Raw genomic sequence first — 24,062 nt, 5'->3', positions numbered from 1 at the left:
TTTACACCATATTTGTTTTTTTTTAATAAAAATTTGACCACACAGAAGCATATAGGACAAATTCACATGGCAGAATTTCCCCCAAAAAACTTCAGTGAAATCCACTCTCAGATTTGATTTGCATTACCTATCTTTTTAGCAAATTCGACACATCACATGAGACATGAAAACAGGAATAATAACCCATTAGTTTCAACATTTAAGTCATTCCCAGTTGGGTCGAAACAGTTGGGAGTCTGTTCCTTCTCGAATAGTCATACTGGTTTGGTTTTAATCCCGCATCACGTCATTAGGCTTCCTGAAGGTCATGCTTGATGTCAAGGGATCTGCCTTACAAGGGAGTTAAAATAGGTGAGGTTTTCCTTATCCCATCCTTGAAAACGTATTTGCATATTATCCCAGAATCCACTAGTGGAGCATCAATAATTATAAGTCTCCACAAGCCTAAAAAGCGGCCTTTATTGGCAAACTCTCTGTAAGGAGAACGCTTCCCGACCATATCAAATTGTCATTCTATAGCGGATAGATTGATTGTGTATTTCTGCTTATAAGGTCATGTAATGTTGTTCTTTTTCAATCCCTTTTATTTAAGCAAACAGTTTTTTTTCATTTTATGTATATTCCTGTTTATTGTATGTTTGTTAGCACTGTCCTTTTTGAAGGACTTTAATATAGTAGGAGAAGTTACCTAAACTGATTGGTTAATCAGAGAATGTTGGGACCTTAACCCCATAGCGCAATAAGACGTACCCTTACGTCTTGCTGCCCATGGGGGAGTATGAAGAGGGCTCACGGGCTTAGCCCTCTTCATACTCACCAGGCATTTGCTTCATAATGAAGCAAACGCTCGTCGCTAACACCCGCGATCGGTGCTTGCACCGATCACGGGTGTTAACCCTTTGAAGCTGCCGGCGGCATTAAAGAGCCGGCGGCGCGTGGGCGCCACCATCTTGGCTCCGATCGTCACTCCCCGTGACGTCACCGGAGAGCGGCGATCCATTGCCATGACAGCCTGGGATCACACAAAGATCCGAGGCTATCATGATCGAGGCTATCTATTACAATGTGCGATCTGCACATTGTAATAGATGGTATGCAAAATCCCCATATACTGCAATACTGTAGCATGGCAGTGTATGGTAGGATTAATCAGACAACATAGGGTTAAAGTACCCTAGGGAGTCTGAAAAATAGTTAAAAAAATAAATTAAAAAAAGTAAAAAAAAAAAAATTATTTAAAAAAACATAAAAATTCAAATCACCCCCCTTTAAATCGTAAACATATTAGGTATCGTCGCGTCCGAAAATGCCCGATCTATCAAAATATAATAACCATTTTTCACTGCGTTTTACCCCGTAGCGGAAAATAGCGCCCAAAGTCACAAATTGCCATTTTGAAAAATAGAAAAAATTCTATAAAAAGTGATCAAAAGGTCGCACAGTCCTAAAATTAAAAGCATTGAAAACGTCATCAGAAGTCACAAAAAATGACACCAACCACAGCTCTGTACACTAAAGTATGAAAAAGTTATTAGCGCAAGAACACTCTAAAATGAAGAATTTTTTTTCTGTCCAGGAGGTTTTAATTTTTGTAAATGCATGAAAAAAATATAAAACCTATACAAATTTGGTATCCCTGTGATCGTATTGACCCAATGAATGTAGTAGACCTGTCATTTGGGGCGCACAGTGAAAGCTGTAAAAACCAAGCCCACAAGAAATGGCGCAGATGTGTTTTTTCATCATTTTCACTGCATTTAGAATTTTTTTCCCGCTTCCCAGTACACGGCATGGAATATTTAATACCATCACTACGAAGTGCAATTTGTTACGCAGAAAATAAGACAATCACACAGCTCTGTACATGGAAAAATAAAAAAGTTATAGATTTTTGAAAGTGGGAAGTGAAAAATAAAAATGCAAAAACGAAAAAGGGCCTGGTCCTTAAGGGGTTAATGTCTCAAAAGACGGAAGCCATCTTTAAGTAGCGAACCTTTTGCCCACATTTATTAAAGCCTTTGCACCAGTTTTTTGCCTGACTTTGCACTGAAAAGAAGGTGGCATTATCTAATGCAAGGTCTTATAAATGATGAGTGGTGGTAGCTAAAGGGTGGAGAGCTGTCAGAGGATGGTCCAGTGTGACCCAGCAAGGTCCCTTCCTAAACCAAAGTCTGTGATTCTGACAAGTCCAAATTGAAGCTGATGCTTCAGGTCTGTAATGTCTGGCCACGTATAATATATTTACCTAGCTCAAAGATTTGGTGGCCTCGGTGATGTCATCATCTGTGACCTTTGTCATCTACTTCAATAGAGTTGAGTTCACCTTATCAGACATCTTCACGTAGAGTAAGACTAGGTCAGGGGCAGTTGTAATGTTATCATCTAACCTAATCCTATACCCTGATAGCGCATGGGAGTCATGTCCCATGCCGGATCAGTGGTCCCTAAATTAATTTTATCTAAAATATTGCACCAACATATTTTGCAGAGCTGTGTCCTAAACTGGCTCCTCCAGATAGGCAATCGATAGTTGACTGTGGTGGGATGACACCTGGTCCCCCTCCACCTTTAAGGCTGAGGAATACTCATAAACGAAGTTTAAATGCTATTCCCTGTCCACCTGATTGGTGGGGGGTCCTAATAGTCATACGCTGGTGAACATGCTTGACCAGGACTCTTATCACTTCTACTGGGTGGCAAGAGATAGTTATCCTACAGGGGTGAATAAAGGACCAGTCATGCACATACACCAGCATTCAATTCAATCAATCAAGACCTTGGGAGAACTTGTGGACCCCCGATTTTGCGATTGCTAGAAATCTGATCAGTTTGACCCCTAGCAGTTAAAGGAAATCTGTAAGGTTCCTTAATCTTTTTAAAGGATCTGGCAAAGGATCTCATGAAAAGCAACAGATGACCTCCCCACACCCTACATATCCACAAATCATAGTTCACAATCCATGTTCCCTCTTATATAGCAACGAGATGGGGGCTAACCTTCAAGGAACTGAATAGAAGGTGCAGACAACGCCATGTTCAAGGCCATTTGACACATGGTTACCATAAATCAACATCTTACAAGCTATGAACATCTCAATTTCTCTATTTTCAAGTGCATACCTTGTTAATGTTTGGGATATTCAATATATTTTGTTAGCTGTTGAGGGCCAATATGGCTCATAGCAACTGCAACCACTAGGAATCATGGAGAGGGGTTATTCTAGAAAACCACCTGTTAGAGTTCCTAGAGACATGTGAACGACAGCCAAGTGTCTTCTCATACATAATAACAAGCCTTACTACTGTGGATGAGATTTAGAGATAAGCATGGAACAATACACATGGGCAGATAAGAAAAAATATCCTTTCTAATGGAATATATGGTTTTGGTGGCACCTAAAAGCGTGATTGGGGTCAAAAATGGCTGTGGCAAGAACCATGATGTCAGCACTTATCTACAAGAAATGGTAGGCCATAAGGAATCCAAACAATATTAGTAAAATGTTAGTTGAACCAAGAGTGAATGGACAATTTTTACCACCACCCAACATTATCTGGTTCCATTACCAAGATCTCCTTAAGGTGATCTATGACATAACCCTAAAAATGTGATGTCACACTGCACAGAGCATATAGTCAAAATATGGAAGGCAAACAAGTCTTCAAACATCTGGCCATGCTTAATGACCATCTTGGCCAACCCTCCAACACACATCCATGTTTGATTTGGCCACTCACCCACTAGGGACTATGTCGACAATCACAAAGTTTTAACAAATTTTAACAACTTTTGGAAAATACTTTGTACCAGGAACAAGTTCTTATTTCAAAATAAAACACCTAATGATCCACATGTCCAGAATGCGCAGCTTTGATTGGTCACTCCCATCTGTGACATCAGAGGGAGAGGCAGCTACTTTTTGCAGTGACAAACCAATCACATGATCTGGGGCTTAACTAGGAAAGGCATGTCCCCATAGTGTAGTTCTGAATGGGGCCCCTCATGCCCTTAAAGGGGACCTTTCATCAGAAGCCCCTTATCTGGCTCCCCCATGTCCCCATAGACACATTGCCAAAGAGTTTTTATAGTAAAACTGGGTTTTTCCAAAAAAAGATAAGTTAGATGAAAGTTTACCTTTCTGTATGCAAAGCTGTGTCCCTAGTGCCCTGGGAGTGGCCAGTGAGAAGTGCCCCCCCCCCCCTCATCCTCAGGAAATTGCTCTGTCATGCATCTATTTTTAAATTTTTAAAAACTCCCATTTCCCATGTCATACATGTCTGTCCCACTTCTCACTGGCCACTCCCAGGGGACACAGCTCTGCATACAGAAAGGTAAACTTTCATCTGACTTATCTTTTTTTTCAGAAAAGTCTAGTTTTACTATAAAAACTCTTTGGCAAAGTGGCCACTATCTATATGGGGACATGGTGGAGCCAAAAATGGGCTCCTGTTGACAGGTTCCCTTTAAAAAATATTCACATTTGTACACTCATAACCAAACACCTGTATGAACTCATACACACACATTTATGCACTCAAACTCAGGTGTGTACTGTGGAAGATTTCCATCCTTCATTCATTAGTGTAGAAGGCCGGGCCCCCTAACACTGCGTTCCCAATAGCAGTTGCTATGGCTGCTACTCCTGTAGTTGTGCCCCTGCACATGATAACTGATTATTCGAAGCTGAACCATACTGGCCCTGTACATTGCAGTGGACAAGGGGCTTTTGGTATCTATTTCAGACTTGAAACCAAGTGATCCATAGCAGTACTAGAGTTTCAATTGTCCAAAATGCCCATCTCTGATTGGCCACCACTAGCTGTGACTGCAGTGGAAGAAGAAGGTGCTACCTGCAGTGAAAAATCAACCACATGACAACTGATCCAAGTGCAATCATTTAAAGTCAAACCTGCAAAATTTCAGTGGCTTTTAGGTAGCCATTTTAGACTGGATACCATGTGATACATAGCAGTACTATAGTGGCATAGTGGCTGAGCTCTGATTGGTCTTCACTAACTAACAACAGAGGGAGAGGCTATAACTCTCTGCAGTGAAAAAACAACCACGATACCCGATTTCAGTAGAAATATCCCAATCTGAACCTAGGTCGGCCATCTACATTGCCGTGGACATGGCATCAAATGATCCATGCCGGTACTATAGTGTCACTTCTCCAAAATGGTCAATACCAGCTATGACATCAGAAGGAGAGGCTGGAACTCTGCAGTGAAATACCAACCACATGCTACCCGGTTCAAGTGGAAACAATCCAAGACGTACCAAGGTTGGCCTACACCTTTGCAGTGGACAGGAGCTATTTGGCGCCAAGTGACCCATTGCACTATAGTGTCACATGACCCAAATGCACAGGTCTGATTGGTCATCGCTAGCTGTGACATCAGAGGGAGAAGCAGGTCCTTTCTGTATTGAAGCCCAACCACATGATACCTGGTCCAAGTCGAAACTATCCAAGACGTACCAAGGATGGCCTACACCTTTGCAGTGGACGGGAGCTATTTGGCGCCAAGTGATCCATTGCACTATAGTGTCACATGACCCAAATGCACAGGTCTAATTGGTCATCACAAGCTGTGACATCAGAGGGAGAAGCAGGCCCTTTCTGTATTGAAGCCCAACCACATGATACAAGTCGAATTGAACCAACTTGGTAGCGTGCAGTTAGTGTCAGGTTAGTATCAGTATTGTGAAGCAGATGGGAACAGAGCCTAACCCTAATAATATAAAGGATAGCCTGTCCTCATGGTGTAACTTAGGAACGAGAAATAGATACATATTGTAGATAATTTATGTTCTTACCCATTTCATCATAGGTAAAGCGTCTCCTCGCTCTGTTGCCTGCGCGGCCGTACATCAATTTAATTGGTGAAAAAACGAGGGCAGATAACAGACCCATTACTCAAGAAATAGTCACAACAGAGATCGCCCATAAATTAAATTTCTCTGAGCGCGGTGACCTTCACATACACTCCATAGGAAAGTTCCATCGACTCCCAAGTGATTCCAAGGAATGGAGCTTTTTAAATCCAATATAAACTAACAAAATAAAGTTTTCCACTGCGGAGACGGTAATGGCTCTGATGGAATGTGTGAAAAAAGAAGACAAGTTGTTTTCATAGTAACTTATACCTCGGCCATTGCAGGATGGAGAGTCTTTCGATAACAGCAAATTAGTTTCTGAAGAATTTGGACATGATGGTTATTGTTATAGGGACTGGCTGGAAAAGTAACAGGTCCTCAAAAACTGATCGACAACCGCTAATCATCAAGAGGATAGAAGTAAAAAAAAAACGTAGAAGGTGAAAAAGCTAATATGGTAAATTCTATCATTTCGGATGAATGTATAACAAAATTTAAAGGGGACCTGCCATGAAGAATTGAGTCTACGACCCGTTATCGAGATCAAAATGATGTCCTTCTATATTCTGGGCATTACTCTGTGTTCACACCTTTAAGGAGTCAAGGGGGCAGAGAGGAGTCACTTTGGCCTGTCTACTCCTTAATTATGTCCAACATATCTGAAGATACCTCCAATGGTTGCTCTGTGATGTTGCATCTGGTCTGAAGGACATGATCCAAGCCAAAACGTGGACACCCCATTGTGATTCTTCTCCACCCGTGACTCCTTCACACATTTGTATACATCATTCAAAGACCCTATTCTGTAGAATATCTTAGGACATCTTTATGGTCTGAAGGACATGATCCAAGCCAAAACGTGGACACCCCATTGTGATTCTTCTCCACCCCTTATCCAAGAGTGTGCGGTAACTCCGTTCCGTCTACTTTAAAAATGCCTTTGTCAGCATTCTGAGTCATTTCAATACTTTATAAAAGTTCATTTCACATTATCTGGCTCCCAGCCAGCAGTGTGTGATGGGCTACAACAGCCTGTAAACCTGTGTCTCCTGATGCATACTTCCTCTCCTCCACACTCATTCAGCTCTCTCTGCTACTCCTCTACCTGATCAATGCACAGGACAGGAGTTTGAGGTGGTGAGCTAGGAGAGAGGGGTGGATGGAGTCGGATGAGTGAGGAGTAGAAAAAGAATGCATCAAGGAGATAGACTCAAGCTGCTACTGCAGCTGACGCCCCCCCCCCTTCCCCCCTGGAATTTACCACACAATCCTGGGAGCCAGGTAATGTGAAATAAAGTTTTATATAGTAGTGCAGTATTTAAAATAAGCATTGGAACCTGTCACAAGCTAAAAATTACATTCGTGGTGACAGGTGAATCAGTCAGCTCCAGGGTCACATAATGCCTGGTAGGTGTAGGCGTTGGGATGTTTAAGATTTCTTTTTTTTGATGAAGAAAGGCATAATTATGATACAGAACACATCACCTACTAAAACATATGTATACTTAATATTAGACCCCTTGTACTGCTGGAAACCCAAATAAAATAGGATAGTAACACTATACACTGTATACAAAGATAAACTTTACTATACAGCTGTCCTGTCATTCCATGACCTCGGTGAAGAGGCCTTATATGTTATGACATTTAACAGTCAATAAACCCCTATTTACAGTCATCTGCCATAAAGCGCACACTCACTGCTGCAAAACCTACTCAAAAAATACAAGCATCCGTTTCCAATACGGCTGCCACCAGAAAACTTTAAAAATCTTCGAAAATGACTTATGACACAAGAGCCAAGAGAATTCTTATCGAATAAGTTATACAACATTGTACAAAACCAACTGGTTTTGGACAGGGTCGACTTGGCAGCAAATTTCTCTTTCGGGAAGAGCTGCCAAACCCAGAATGAAAAAAAGGTTCCCAATGTTAGATGATTATGGAATGTTCTGCCAGTTATCAAGTTGCTTGTGTTGTTTATTATCTTACGTTCTTTTCTTTCCTTTTTTTTTCCGGGGGGGGGGGGGGGGGGGGGGGTGGGAGAAAAATGTCCTTCTTCTGGAATTGTTTTTGCTATACTTGTTATAAGCCCTGTGCCAAATGAATCATCTAAAGACCATGGCGGCTAAGCTCCTAAATAGGTCTTGGCGTTACGGCTGGATATGTAATACTGTGCAGTTTTAAAATATTGGGGGGAAATAAAAAAAAAAAAAAACTGTATTTTGTTCTCTCTTAACTTGTTCCCTGCCAGAACGCCTGCAACGCGAGAAGAATGAAGCAATTCCCTCCCGTAGGGTTTATAGAAGCGATCAAATCTCGTCTACCCGCAACATATGTTCCGCAGTTTTTAAGTGAAGTTTCACTTTACAGTCATTATTCTACACGTTGTCAAGTTTCTGTCCAAAACACCATTTAAAAAGGGAACGTGTCACCAATTTTGACTACATAAAACCAGATAAAACCCCATAATGTATCACATTTTTTAGCTGCTTTTTTTAAGATTGTAGAGTATTTTCCAATCCTTAAAAATATGGGCGGCCATCTTGCCGGAGATTCAGTAACATCATTTAGAGATGTGCTTTGAAGAGGACCTGCCACCCTTAAAAACGGCACTAGGAGCTGCTTAATAAAGTAAGCAGTTCCTAGTGCTACAACAGTCCCAGCAGTGTTACACTGCTAGCGTTACCGGAAACCTCTGATAATGCTAACAAACACTGCTGCGATGTGTACAAGAGAGCGGTCCGGTGTATTCATGAGGGGGCGGGATTAGGGGCAGTTATGGAGTGCTATGTGAGCGGTCCGGCATTTCTAGTGTACAGTGCAGCAGTGTTTGTTAGCATTATAGGAGGTTTCCGATAACACTAGCATTGTAACACTGCTGGGACTGTTGTAGCACTAGGAGCTGCTTACCTTAGTAAGCAGCTCCTAGTGCCGTTTTTAAGAGTGACAGGTCCTCTTTAAAAGAACCTAACATGAGGAATCTGCTATCAGAAGTAGATGTGATGGTAGATTCCTCCATACTGTCTCTGCCCTAATCTGTAAATGTAATTTTTTTTTTTTTTTTTGCTCTCCGGGGAGACTTGATACAAATTTGTACTTGAGAAATTATTGGGTATAGTATTAGTGAGTATGTAAAAAAAAAACATTTTTTATATATATATAAAAATGTTTTTTTTTTTTTTACATATTCTCAATTACAATAATTTCTCAAGTACAAATTTGTATCCAGTCTCCAGAGAGCAAAAAAAAAAAATGCCAATGGAACAAAGCGCTGCTGAGCCCCCGAAATCTTCTGTCAAGAACACAATCCTTGGAAGCAGAAGGTTAAAGCTGCGAGGAATTTAAAGTCCTTGTATAAGTACAATGCATTAGTTGTTATTTTGTCTACTATGACAGCTTCAGACATTTAGGTTCAAGCAAAGAATTCAATTCGAAATCCAGTCTTTCAGTGGATTACAACTTAAAGAGGGGAAAAAAAATAAAAAATCAGATGCAAATACAACTTGGCAGATCTTGACATCATCGCAGTCTACGCTCATTTCTCTAAAGTTCCCCACAACTTTCTCCAGAATATTTAGGGATATCAAATCCTGCCTATATTTAATGTTGTGTACGGGATACCATGCCAATTTTTGTCGGCTTTAAAAGCCGCCTATGACATTCCAAATTCATTACCGTGACTTTAAGGAGACCATACAACTTCTTCAAGACCAATCAGGCGTTTGGGTTTTGAAGGTGACTCATACGGTATAATAGGATCCTGCGTCTCGAAGAGTTCTTATTTCTTTACATGCCAGAGATTAATGTAAATGATACGAGGGGTGAGGGGGGGGGGCTATACCCATAGTAAATCAATTACATATGCACAGGAAAGGTTATGCTATACAAAGGCCTGAAGGGAAAAAAAAAAGTTATGAGGAAAATTACATTTTAAAATTCTTTCAGGAGCAAGAGCTACTCCCCAACCTTACGACTTCAGAGAGATAGGCCCTCATTTCTTTTATAACAGTTTGGTGCCCGTAAGCACAAATATATATACCATATATACTCGAGTATAAGCCTAGTTTTTCAGCACAAGAAAAATGTGCTGAAAAAACCCAAACTCGACTTATACTCGAGTAAAAGGTTTTTGTGGTAAAATTAGGGGCCTCGGCTTATACTTGGGTCGGCTTATACTCGAGTATATATGGTATATATGCGGCCGTGCACCATTATTCTCTATGGAAAGGGTAGGGACGAGCAGCGCTCACTTCTCCACCTCTCCAGCATGCCCATCGTGTGCCCGCCGATCATAGCAAAGCGGACACACATTTGTGTGCATGGGCCCTACATCAGCTTTTTTTTGTGTCCGAGCCAGTGGCGTTTTGTGTACTTTCTACAGCATCATCTATGACTATGGTCATGGCATGGTGGTATTTTTGGATATACAGGCGGTCCCCTACTTAAGGACACCCGACTTACATACGACCCCTAGTTACAGACGGACCCCTCTGCCCACTGTGACCTCTGGTGAAGCTCTCTGGATGTTACTATAGTCCCTGATTGCAATAATCAGCTGTAAGGCGTCTGTAATGAAGCTTTATTGATAATCCTTGGTCCCATTACAGCTAAAAATCTTGAAACCCCAATTGTCAGTGGGGTCAAAAAAAAAAAAAAATTATCTAGAACTACAATTATAAAATATACAGTTTCGCCTTACATACAAAGAACAAACCTCCGGACCCTATCTTGTACGTAACCCGTATATATTTTTGTATATTGAAAATGTACAATTTAAAGTTTCTGTCTTTCCTTCTTTTGCTGATGATGTGGCGGTGTATAAGGTGTGTATTTTTTATACTGCTACCCCTACCACTATATTAGAGTCCTGGATCAACCACCGTTGGAGAACCCTACAGAGAAAGTAGTGAGGGGCCGGCATAGATGTTGAGATGTTCACATACATAGGATTATGCCTTTTACCTTCTACAATATCTAAAGAAAAAAGTTCTCATACCGCAAAATGGTCCTTTCCCTTTCCGTCCAATTTCCAGTAAAACATCATAAAAATGATCTACGGGCAAATCCCAAGCATCAATTACAGTTCAGAAGATACATCTTGGCAGTTGTACATTTGCATCTTCCAGACTATACGGATAACTAATGATCGGGTTTTCAATAAATGAGCCCGGTTTTTGGAAGAAAAACACCATTAATAAGACGGGTTATGACCACCATCCTGTTGTTCCTGGCTTCCACCACCCATTGCTCTTCTGGCGAAGGTATCAAATCTCCATCAGAAGGGCGAGTGTTGATGATGTGTGTGACCAACAAGCACGGCACTAGGTTTACACACCCATCGACCGAGAAGCCCAGCTCACTCATTAAATCCATATAAACCATAAAAGTTTTGGAAAATGGCAGAATTGGTCATGTCTGGCGTCCAAAACACATGAAATAAATAAAGCATGTTGTGCAACGTTCACGTTCTTGCTAAAGCAATCGACAAAATAATGGATAGGTTTTGGAAATTCACCTTCCAAGAAGTAGGTTGTCCAAGACTAATAACCGGGGAAACACCCCAGACTTTAGCTCCTCAGAGATCAAGACTACTTCAGATTAAAAGGTTCTAAGAGGGTCTGGAACGAATATTTAAACCCCCAACCGTCAGATGGACGAAAGTAAGTCAGTTACCAGTTTTGGCAAACATCTGACCACTAGCTCTCTATGACCACTTGTATCGTTTGTTGAGAGTATACCCCAATAACCAAAGTGCCAAATGTTTATAAGCCCATAGCCAAAGCATTATAACCTCTTGGGGAGCCCAAGAGAGAACAGCCAGAAACCTTAAACTTGCTGGCAAAATATGGCAAACATCAATGTTTCCTACTATAATGAAAAGCTACTGATATTATTATTTGCATCTAATTTTCCTACACAAGTGGATGAAAATGTGAAAGAAGAAGCGGTTCAGTAGGTGCAGCATAAACATTAATCATCAGATTTTTGGTGGAGGAACAAACATCTTTAGGAGATCATCAAACTGGAGTCCGGTCAAGTCTCCAAGTAATCCCAGTCCTAGCACCTCCTCTGATCGAGCTGGGGCACATGTGATGGACTTTTTATTGTATCCAAGACAGAGTGTTATATATTGTTAAAATGTTTTTGGAAAGTTCTGTGGGGCAGGAAAAAACAAAAACAAAAAAGTGTACTGGTTCCAGCATTACCACTATCTCCTAGTCTTTGGCACAGTCCAGTCCAGCCAAAAGTGCTCACTTGGCACCTCCAGCCTCAGCACAGCCCAGGGGGACACTTGCTCTTTGTCATGAGGGCTCAGATGATTGGTCCCATTGGTGGGTATCATGACCAGCTAGGACTTTGAGTTGAGTTGGAGGTGGCAAAAACCAGAAGACTGCTATGATGCTGGAACCGGAAGCTGATGTACCTTTTCTGTTACCATTGTGCCAACCCCAAGGAATTTCCCAGAATTTCTGGATAACACCATTACGTAGTTGTGCCTGATATTGCAGCTCAATCCATTCACTTGGAGGTGTCAAACTTAAAGAAGAGCCTGCACCATGTCAAACATCTGATCAGTAGGGGGCTTCAGAAGTCAGACTCCTATGACCTAGGTCATCAATACGATGGTGTCACAGGACTGATATGGAGGCACCAAAACCTCAAAAAGCAGAGCAGCTCAATCATCTAATTATCAGTGACTTCCTTTGTAAAAAGCAAGATATTACAAGTCTTAAGAGGAGGCTGTAACACCTCAAATTGCTGATCCGTGGGTTGTCAGGAGCTGGACTGATAAGCCAGATCATCAATAACATGGTGTCAGGAGCCAGATAAGGAGGCTACTATGCCCAAAACGTGGCAGCTTGGAGTTGGACCATTACTGATCTAATACTAATTATCGAGTTCTTCAAGTCTAACGCAGCTGATCAGTGGGGGTGTCAGGAGTCTGATCGCTATGGGTCCAATTTTGATGAACTTGATGTCCAACGTTTCTATGTGTATTCCCATCTTACCCACGTGATATTTCGCGAGTACAGTATTACAATAAGAATATAGGGCATCACTTGTACCTTCCTTTATCTGTACGGATAAGAGGCCTGTCAGATTTCATGGTTTTTCAGGTATGCAGCCATGATGACGCATGGGGAATAATCTGAGAAATTTTTTTTTCAACAACAATAAAAAAAAAAAAAAACCTAAAATGAAATACAGATTTAATGGTTCTTAAAGCCAAAAGAAAAGTTGGCAGCCCTATACAATCCAAACCTAAAAAGGACATTTACAGCTTACACAGGAATGAAAATTTGGCCAAAGCCAAAAAAACTAAATCATTTGTAATCTCAGAAGGAAAATGGTGAGGAATGTAGACGCTGGCCGAGCCCACCGCTTGTGCACCACCAATACTCCCTCAGAGGAGCCAGCTAAGGTTTGATGGGATCTCAAGTAACAAAATCACATTTCACAACTAATTAAGTCCTACATGGACTACCCATTGATTCCAACTGTGGCTTTTCATCTGTCCTCATGTTGGATGACATATATTTTGCTTATTTGGTGCCTTTATGGTTGGGGCGGATCTGTAAAAGGTAATTAAAGGGGTGTTCCGATCTGGGCCTTCACATTTTAATTTAATTCATCTGCCATATACAAACATTTCATCATTTGGATTTTATTTTTAAAAATGTGTGAAGATAATTTCCCATTAACGTAACCATGTTGTCTCTTAGACACAAAATAGCTGTCCTTAGATTTGACCACCGCCGCAGTCTGGAATCGGTGGCCACACATGCAATATTGAGCTCTGTCTGACCACCTGGGTTCAGCGTCCAGCGTACCACAGGACGGCTGTAGGGCATTTCATATGAAAAAACTATTTGTTTCTTTCTGCAATCCCTCCAGCAGCGGTGGTCGTATCCAAGGACAGCCATCTCATTTATAAGGGACAACATGGCATTTTATGGAAAATTATCTTCACACGGGTCCACTTTTTAATAATATCTGAATGAAGAAATGTAAGTGTACGGGAGATGAATTGAATGAAATGTCAAGAGAAAAGACACAGAGAAAAGTCCACAAAGTGGAAACCACTAAAAGGGAGGAAGATATAAAAGATGGGACCCTGAGCAACAAGGTTGGATGGACAAGTGGACTGTGGTTTACCAGTTGGAATATCTGAAAGTCCCCCGTCCTGAACAAGAGCATTTCAGAATCCACTCCCTGTCTTAGAAGAGTATCATAAATTTTGGACATTTAGGACATATCCACATTATATGCCATAACAGGTGCGTGCCCCACTATATAATAAATAATAATAATTCCTTTATTTATATAGCGCACACAGATTATACAGCGCTGCACAGAGTTTGCTAAATTAGTCCCTGTCCCCAATGCTGATGACAATCTATTGAACCCACCAGTATGTATTGGAGTGTGGGAGGAAACCAGAGGACCTGGAGGAAACCCCCGCAAACACGGAGAGAACATACAAAATCTTTGCAGATGTTGACCTGGATGGGACTTGAACACAGGACCCCAGCACTGCAAGGCTGTAGTGTTAACCGCTGAGCCACCGTGCCCTTGTGAATGTTGAGGTGGCCATGAATGAAGCCTGCCTGGTTCTTTCCCATAAATATGGGTACCACGCTTGTGCGGCCACCTCTAAAGGTGCCCTTGGGACCGACCACCTACAGGTTTCCTAAACAGCTCAGAAAACCCTTTAAGATTTTCTCCTAACCATGAAGTGAAATGTGCCCCTTAGAGTGTGCCTGTAACCATCAAGCAGACTGTGCCTTTGGAAACACAGAAGTCGCCTGTTTAACTGCTGCAACCAGCGATCCCCAAGCAGCTTCCCAAAACACGTGACCTCGAGATATTTCTAAGAACTTGAAGAAAATGAACAGAAGTGAGAGCAGCTTCTCATTAAACAGCTGATACATGTAAGCGCTGGGTCCGGTTACGTAATACAACACGCAGCTTACACCAGCAACAAAAACTGATTTGAGGCCAAACATAAGCTTTTTTGCGAAATAATCTCCTCTGAGGGAGAAACGACAGCCTTAGAAATTTTTACGCACGTTTTGGGGATTTCCGTCCCTGCTTGGCTTAGCTAATTCAATAGAATCACTAATGTATACAGAGTTCCAATTCAAAGAAAACAAGCCCATTTTAAAGGGACTAGATTTGCCCCATTAAACTTCCAGACCCCCTAAAGTAGGTTATGAAATGTCCTTTCCCTCTTTTGTACGTGAGGACAGTTATCTATAAAAAAAAAAATCTCCAAAGTCATGCAAAAAAAGAGCAGAAAAGAATCTGAGATGAGTCAAGTTTAGAGGCTGCAGGCGTCAATTCAAATCTTCAGGTGATGGTGTCATATTAAAGATAAGAATCTCATCCTTGGACTATACATACAGTTAAAAAGTGTATTGGATTTTTTATGCCAAGGGAAAGTGGAGATCCCGGCACTGGCTTGTCAAGCAAGTATAGATTTAATCCATTGTGAATCTATACCTGCTTGAAAATCAAATCTGTACATGCTTGACAAGCCAAGATCTCCATTTTCCTTTACCCAAGCCTTAGAGTGATGCCACACATGGCGTTTTTAACCCGTTTTTGGCCCGTTTTTAAGCAGTCCGTCCAAAAACGCATCCGTTTTTGAACGGACTGTTTAAAAAAGGGCCAAAAACGTGTTCAAAACGCCATGTGTGGCATCACCCTAACTCAGCTGGAACTGGACGAGTCTATTATTCCATGTGCACAGCCAAACACATATCGTCAGTGCGCCCTGACATAATCGCAGTGGTTAACTTATTGCTAGGACTGAGCGTTAATGTCCCCACGCTGGCACACTCGCTGCTGCGAGCCTGCGAGGTGAGCTGGATTTATTGGCGATTTTTCATTTTTTTATGCATACACTTGGAATCCTTATCTACAGTTCAGATTAACAACTATGCATATAACTGCATAAAGTTCTGGTTCTGTAGATCATATATGAGATTTTTATCCTTACTTTGACACCAGCAGTATTTTCCTAGGTACTACAGAACCGAATATATGGATATCTGAAGTGACTCTCCCCATGCTGCATCTAAATTGGACTCATCTCTGCTACAATATGACTCTTCTCTGTTTATTGTTACATGACTTTGGGTGAGATTTTTTAAAATATTTAAATAGTTGAGATTTCACATAAAAGTGGAAAATTTTGGAAAGAACATTTCATAGCCAACCTGAGGGGGCTGATAGTTTTATGGGGAACAATATAGTGACAGGTTCCCTTTAACAAGGTTGGGGGGGGGGGGGCAGTTTTTGTCATAATGGAAGGATCAGATCATGAGGGGGTCTTAATCCTGACACCCCAACTAAACAGCTGTTCCAGGTCACCTGTGGCATCCTATGCTGTCAGGTAATGGATAGACGCAGAAGGGCGAGATAGTAGCAATACCAGGATAATATAGAGTTATAGGGAGCTGCAGTACCACATCCCAGCCACTATATAATAGATGTCGCTTCTGCTTCTGTCCTTATCCCCTGCCATGCCCACTATACAGTGGGTAGGGTGTATGACTCAGAGGCCCCCTACGACCCCTTTCACACTTGCAATTTTCACGCGCGTTTTCTTTGCGTGCTTTTGACGCGCAGAACTTGCATAGCACTCTGACCCATTGTAACCAATGGGTCTTTTCGGACTTGCATTTTTTTCACGTACACACGCGCATTTTTTTTAACGCGCGTTTAAATCTCAGTATGCATTACTTTTGCAAGTCACGCACGTGAAAAACGCACCATACAAGTCTATGGAGATGCATCAAAAACGCATCGCACTCTGAGACACTTGCAAGTGCAATGCGTTTTTCACGCATCAATTGCCATAGAAAAGATAGAGCTCAGTCCTGAGTCCATTTCACGTGCATTATCTGCGCGTGAAAAACGCATTGAAATTGCATTGAAAATGCGCGTGAAAACTGAGACACTGAACAAACACTGACTGAAAACTGATTGCACTCTGATGCAAAATGTGCGTTTTTCACTGACCAAACCCTGATCGCACCCTGATCAAACTCTGACGTGATCTGCAACGCAAGTGTGGAAGGGGACTACCACTTTCATAGTCTTTTAGCAGTAAATAACATCCGGTCTTCAGTAGTATGGCGGCCATCATGAGAAACGTCCCATTGTCTGATCGCACTGGGTCACAATTTTGCATCCAACTCATGATTCAGTTGCAACATATCTGATCCCCCCATTGAACAATGGATGGGTCATGGACAAGTCCAGCATGTATGCACCTTGTATTCCTTGGCATTGGGACTAGCCTTTGTACAAGACGCTTTCCAAAAGGGTTCCCTCATGGCCACCTCATGGCATTCCACTGTCACAACCGGAGGACTTGTTATTCAGGAGATACAGGAAAGCTTTCATCGACTTACGGCTGTATCTACCTGGTATGTAGTATGCAATTTCTAGTTTGAGGCCTACAAAGTTCACTATTTAGCAGGTAATCCCCATTTAGCTGTTAATGATCGGCAGCCCATGTGACAATGCCTTTAATGGACTCTGTCACCAGCTTTTACTCTACTAAGCTAGCGCTACCCTCAGGTCAGGTATGAAATGACCTTTCTAGCGATCCCTCCATTATTTTAAAAATCACCTGTTTATTTTAAAATTATTAACTTCCAAATCCAAATGAGTAAAGGAGAGTCAAATTTTGCCAAAGATGAGTCAAGTTTAGGCTAGGAGTCTGGCTTGATGCCCCTATCTCAGGTGTCAGTTGTAGATATGGTGCCATTGTTAAGCTGAGAATCTAAACTTTCAAAACACATCATGGCTTACAGGCAGGTAAATACATAATCAAATGTTGGATCTTTAACTAGAGCTTGCATGTTTAACTTCCAGTATCTCCGGGTCAGAAAAAAAGATCTTCATCTTCATCTTCAGGGCGCATTCACATTATGCGCTGCGCCGTGTGGAGTCCCATTTTTGACGCATTCCACTGGCTTCAGCCTTGATCACATGCTAAGGTTACATTGCGTTTCCACTGCATCTGCTAAAACGCAATGTAACCTTAGCATGTGATCAAGACTGGAGCCAGCGGAATGGGTCAAAAACGAAACTCACAACGCGACGCAACGCATCGTGTAAATGCGCCCTCAGTGTGATATCGGAATCTTTGGCATCAGAACTGATGCTCTTCCTCGAGGCTCTAAAAGTGACTCACCTCATTTCAAATAAGACTATTTTCAGCTCATTTTCACTAGAGATTTTTTTTTTATAGGTAAACGGACAAGATCTCACTTAAAAAGTGTAAATTCTAGAAAGAACATTTCATACCCTACTTGCTGGGGCTAGTAGTTTGGAGGTCTAAAATCTGTTGACAGGTTCCCTTAAAGGGAATCTACCACCACGAATCTACCTATAAAGGTAGATCGGGTGGTAGGTGGATGTAAGGGACGTGAGGAGAGCTCTTTTTAGAGCTAATCCTCACGTCCCCGCTAACTTTTGGGAAACTTTATTAACCTAATATGTAAATTTCGTTATGCGGCTACTGGGGCGTGGAGTAGCCGGCACAAGGCTACACAACGCGGCTACTCCACGCCCCAGTAGCCACATTACTCCTCCTACCCTGTTGTGTCCGGCGCGCAGCTACGTCCGTCATGATGGCGTTCTGCGCATGTGCAGAATGCCGGCTGAGCAGTCCCAGCTCCGAGGCCGGAGCTACTGCGCATGCGCAGTAGACGGCTTCTCAGACGAGGGTGCCCAGCTACGAGGAGCTGCGAGCCGCACACAACAGGGTAGGAGGAGTAATGTGGCTACTGGGGCGTGGAGTAGCCGCGCTGTGTAGCCTCGTGCCGGCTACTCCACGCCCCAGTAGCCGCATAACGAAATTTACATATTAGGTCAATAAAGTTTCCCAAAAGTTAGCGGGGACGTGAGGATTAGCTCTAAAAAGAGCTACCCTCACGTCCCTTACATCCACCTACCACCCAATCTACCTTTATAGGTAGATTCGTGGTGGTAGGTTCTCTTTAAAGGGAGTCACCAGTTCAATCAACTGCTACCGTGTATGGTATATATATATATATATATATATACACACACACACACACTGTATGTCCAAAATATATACTGTATGATTCATTTTGGAACAGTGTATTGGGCTTCCTTCCAGAATTATCTTTCTAGCAAATGAAATGTAGGGGAGAGTTACCTTGACTGCTTTATCGGTCGCTATCAGTGAACTCTGGACAGTGACCTATTACATAGAAAACTTTGCAGCCAAGTGATGACTGTAATACACCGGGATCAATGTATCAAGTCACAGATGTGAGGACTGACACATGTGTACAATGACCTTATGGGGGGCTTCTGAACACCCCCATTGCATCTACATATCATATTACACTATTGAATGGATGTTATTGACTGATGATTCATTCAATGTTGATTTTGGGACAAACCCTTTCAATTACCATCTTGGATATATAGGCAGGGTCGGCGTCAGCACTGGGCATACCTGGGCAACTGTGGGGTGGGGTGGGGTGGGGAGCATAAGGCTGTACATAAGGAATCCATGGGGGTGAGGGAGCTGTATCTAATGAATCCATAGGGGGTGAGGGTTATATAAAATTACCATGACAGGGCTGTTTGGGTTGATAAACTAGGGAAAATTTTAAGGAACAGGAGACTGTTTTAGTTTCTGAATTTTGAATGCCACCATGTGAGTTCACTGCAAAGGGGCCTGTTGTATTATCAATGATCACTCGCCATGTGGCCCAAGATTACTGTCATCTCTGTGACTCCTCTACTACTATTAGTGAATGAAGTCGCACTGTGACCCTGAAGATGCTGCAACCGGACTTCCAGTTGCAAAAACAACTCACCTAAAATTGATTTTTTTTATGCAATTAAAATTTGACTCTGTTCACATTAGTGAAGGAGTCACAGGGAAAGAAAAACACAATCTATGGATACAATGAATCCATGCATATAAGTGAATGGGGGAAACTGTGGAGATGTATAGTGTCTATGAGAGGGGTGCTTGGGGATCCCCACTGGTCCATTATGATTTATGTGTCATTTAGGGCCCCAATTTGTCATAACAGGTTACGTATAAAGTAGTGCTGGCGAACCTATGGCACGGGTGCCAGAGGTGGCACTCAGAGCCCTCTCTATGGGCACCTGCGCCATCACCCCAGCGCAGAGTTCACAAGACAGGACTCAAGGCCTCTTGCACTCCCAGGCAGCCCAGGACCCCAGAAGGAAGCTACAATGATAATCCAAAATTCTTCTCCTTCTTTCTACTGTATTTACGTCCTCAGATGCCTATACAATTTAATCCTGTGAAAGAGCAGGTAATAATAAGTTACTGCTTAAAATGTCACATTGGCACTTTGCGAAAAATACGTGGGTTTTGGTTGTAGTTTGGGCACTCAGTGTCTAAAAGGTTTGCCATCAATGGTATAGAGAAGCGATGGCAAACCCTTTAGACGCTGTGTGCCGAAACTACAACCAAAATCCATGTAATTTTCACAAAGTGCCGATGAGACAATTTAAGCAGTAACTTATTACTCCCTGCTCTGTCACAGGTTTAAATTGTATAGGCACCTGACGACACCAATACAGTAAAAAGAAGGAGAAGTTTGGATTATCATTGTAGCTTCCTTCCAGGGTCCTCGGCTGCCTGGGACTGGAAGAGGCCTTGAGCCCTGTTTAGCAAACTCTGTGCTGGGGTGAAGGTGCAGCTGCCCACAGAGAGGGCTAGGAGTGCCATCTCTGCCACCAGTGCCATAGGTTCGCCACCACTGGTATTGAGGGTTTTTCTACACTATACAACCCCTTTAAGGGAAGGGCACCATGAAATCCTTTTTTTTTTTTTAAGGCTGCCCGGCTAAAACAGCTGTGTAACTTCATGTTGTGCAATGATTTTAGAGCTGTAATTTGGATATAAAAAAACATGCAAATCCCAGACAGGTCACATGTGACTCAATTACGTCTGTGATCACACAGACAGTCACTGGAAGAGAATAATCTTCCTGCGTTTGGCTAAACCCCCTCCCACTTGCTTTTCAAAAACGCGACAAAAGCGCCAAGTGGGAATCCTCCCATTCAGATGTGGCGTTTGTAAATGCAAACCAGGTGGGCGGCCTTGCAGATGCTTTTTAACAATACAAGACAAAAACACCATGCGGGAATCAACCATAAAGGGTTAGTACTGAGCTGCAAGTTAGGCCGCGGTCACACATACCGCTTGGCGTCCGTTGATAACGCGACGCTACCGTACAGGGGGCGGTCCTCGGGCCGAACACACATGCTTTGCGATAGAAACGAATGCGATCAGCTTATCAATCGCATGCGTTTCTCTGGAAACGCATGTGTGTTCAGGCCGAGGACCCAACTCCCCCCCCCCCCCTGTACGGTAGCGTCGCGTTATGAATGGACGCCGAGCGGTACGTGTGACCGCGGCCTTAAGCTATTGCTGGCTGAAGGTCTGACTACTAGAACCCGTTGTAACTAACCGGTGGAGTGAGGCTGCATTCACATGATGCGTCACGTTTTTTGTTACGTTTTTGGTACATGCTTGATTTGTGATCACATGCAGAGGTTACATTGCGTTTTAGCAAATGTAATAAAAACGCAATGTAACCTCTTCATGTGCTCATGGTTGAAGACTTTGGAATGCACCAAAAATGCAAAAAACTTATCATGTGAACGTGGCCTGACAGTATGAGCATGCATCCTGCACTCCACCTATTAACAAAAACAAGACCCCCAATTCTCTGGATAGCTGGAGGTCCCGTCGGATTTTAACCTTTCCCGTCAATAGGGAATAACTTTTAGACTAGGTAAAGATCTCCCCCCCCCCCCCAAATACAGCAGTTGACCATATGAACCAATCAATTTCCACCTCTCATGTTGCAGAAATGTTATAGCATATGAAACCAACCATATCATTGGTTGCCTTTGGAGAACCCTACAACATTGGTGCCTTTATTATTATTATGAAAAGTTTATTGAATGTCAGTGAAGTGCATGCTGGGATTTGTAGTTCTAGAAGTTGACAAGCTTCCTTGTTATCGAATAGGGCATAACTGGAGCGGTTGCCCATGACAACCAACCAGAATGCAGCTTTCATTTTCCCACAGAGAGTATAACATTGTAAAACACGTTCTGATTGGCGGTGCGGCGGATAAAAGCTAGCATATGATTGGGCACTGTACCCGCCGAGCTGTCTGTTAGCAGCACTTTGATAGGTTAGGCCCGGTGTGTACAGTGAGCGGCCGCTGTGCATGACCCCTCTCGGCTTCCTTACACCCTCCTCCCCCTCTTCCTCCTCTCCTCCCCCCGCAGTTCTCACCAGATAGAGGGGCGCGTAGATCTTGAAGGACTCCTCCATGGCGCCCTGTGTGATCTGCAGGTAAGAGGTGAGGCAGGACGGGTTCCATGTGTGCCCGATCTCATAGCAGCTGTGCGGGATGGACTTGCTGTGCGCCGCCATGTTTCCCTGCTGGAGAAGGAGGAGTGTGGAGGAGGGAGAGGCGGTATCGTCGTCGTCCCCTGTTGGAAGGAGAGTAAAGGTCTCCCCCGCCGGGGTTACTCCCGTACAAAGCCCGGGCAGGATCAGGACGCCGGGGGCGCGCACGGGGCACGCGCCAAGATGGAGGACGAGGGCTGTGATCACACAATGCGTTATTATTCGAAGCGGATCATAACACTTTTACATGATCATTGAGAGCGTGTACAGACTTCTAGATGAACGACATGCGGATTTTGTTTGCAATCGCATCATTTTACGGATCAAATTCCTAATATTTCATGGTAAAATGAAAACTGAGTTGGGATCCCCCCAGAAATCTGGAGGCGCTCAAAGGGATCTTCCAATAATTTTCTTAGTTTCCACTGCAAGAGAGGGAGGATGCATCCTCAACTAGAGATGAGTGGACCCGACGTTCCCATTTGGCGTTCAGACGTGGGACCTGGTGGCCAATCTGACAAATAGACGCCCCCAACAAAGCCAATCATAGCTATGGCTAGTTGTAAGGTGCGTCATGTTTCCCCAAATGGGAACCTTGGGGCCGCTTATCTCTATGCTCAACTTGCTGCTCTGTCCATTAGCGAGAACGGGACCTCTGTTCTGTGGGGGTCTCAGCAGTCAGATCCACAATTAGCAAATTTTACCATGTGGCTACAGGATAACATGTTAAAGGGTTCCACGGGATATGGCCTAACATGTGGGGGTCTCAGTGCTGGGATCCGTCGGACCCCTTGTCAGACTAATGGAGAAGACGGCCGAGCATGATCGTTCTGCTCCATTAATGGGAACCTACCACCACATATCTACCTATAAAGGTAGAACGGGTGCTAGGTGGATGTATGGGACGTGAGGATTAGCCCTTTTTAGAGCTAATCCTCACGTCCCTGCTGTCTTTTTAAAACTTTAATACCCTAATATGTTAATTTTCTTAAGTGGCTACTGGGGCGTGGAGTAGCCAGACATGAGGCTATACGTCGTGGCTACTCCACACCCCAGTAGCCTCTTTTCTCCTCCTAGCCTGACCTCTTCGGCTCGTCCTAGAAGCTGGAGTTCTGCGCATGCGGACAAGGTCGCGCAGCTATGAGGAGCTGCGCGATGAAGATCTTGAGGTAGGAGGAGAAAAGAGGCTACTGGGGCTACGTGGAGTAGCCGCGACTTTTAGCTTCATGTCCGGCTACTCCACGCCCCAGTAGCTGCTTAAGAAAATTAACATATTAGGGTATTAAGGTTTTTTTTTTTTGTTTGTTTTTTTTTTAATATGCCACTCATTTAAGGGTGATGACTTTCTGTATAAGTGATCTGTATAGTGGTTTTGGCTCCTGAGGCTGCGTTCACACATTACGTTTCGGTGACTGCAGCCTGACAGAGAGGTGAACTAACCCTTTATTCTTCTCCATGCTCGTCTTGGCTTGTATAATAAAGTTATGAAATTCTGAGATGCAATTCATAATAAAAATGAAAAAAAAAAAATATATATTTTTTTTTGTGTGTGTGTGTTCCTACAGTGCTAATAAATGCATATAAATGATGCCTGAAAAACTGCCCTACCCTGTAAAAGAACCAGCAAAAGCCTAATGGGCATCACTTCACAGTTAAGGGGTGCGCCGAGCACATATCGTGTTGCGCCAAAGCCTGGTTGGGGTATAAAGAATGAAA

At 42.9% G+C, this 24,062-nt stretch overlaps 1 protein-coding gene across 1 annotated transcript in view; it reads right to left on the bottom strand.

Moving 5' to 3' along the window:
* The window catches only part of TMEM135 (transmembrane protein 135), a 264,465-nt gene extending 241,940 nt beyond the window's left edge, over nt 1–22,525 (bottom strand). The window contains exon 1 of the mRNA XM_072134070.1: nt 22,230–22,525. Within this exon, the coding sequence (XP_071990171.1) occupies nt 22,230–22,370 (141 nt within the window). The 5' untranslated portion in view covers nt 22,371–22,525. The remainder of the gene's footprint in view (nt 1–22,229) is intronic.
* Between the last annotated feature and the right edge of the window lie 1,537 nt (nt 22,526–24,062).

This window comes from Engystomops pustulosus, chromosome 2 (assembly GCF_040894005.1).
Source record: "Engystomops pustulosus chromosome 2, aEngPut4.maternal, whole genome shotgun sequence".
Classification (NCBI taxonomy): Eukaryota; Metazoa; Chordata; class Amphibia; order Anura; family Leptodactylidae; genus Engystomops; species Engystomops pustulosus.
The sequence above is the reverse complement of the archived record's forward strand: the minus strand, read 5'-3'. Positions and strand labels throughout refer to the sequence as shown.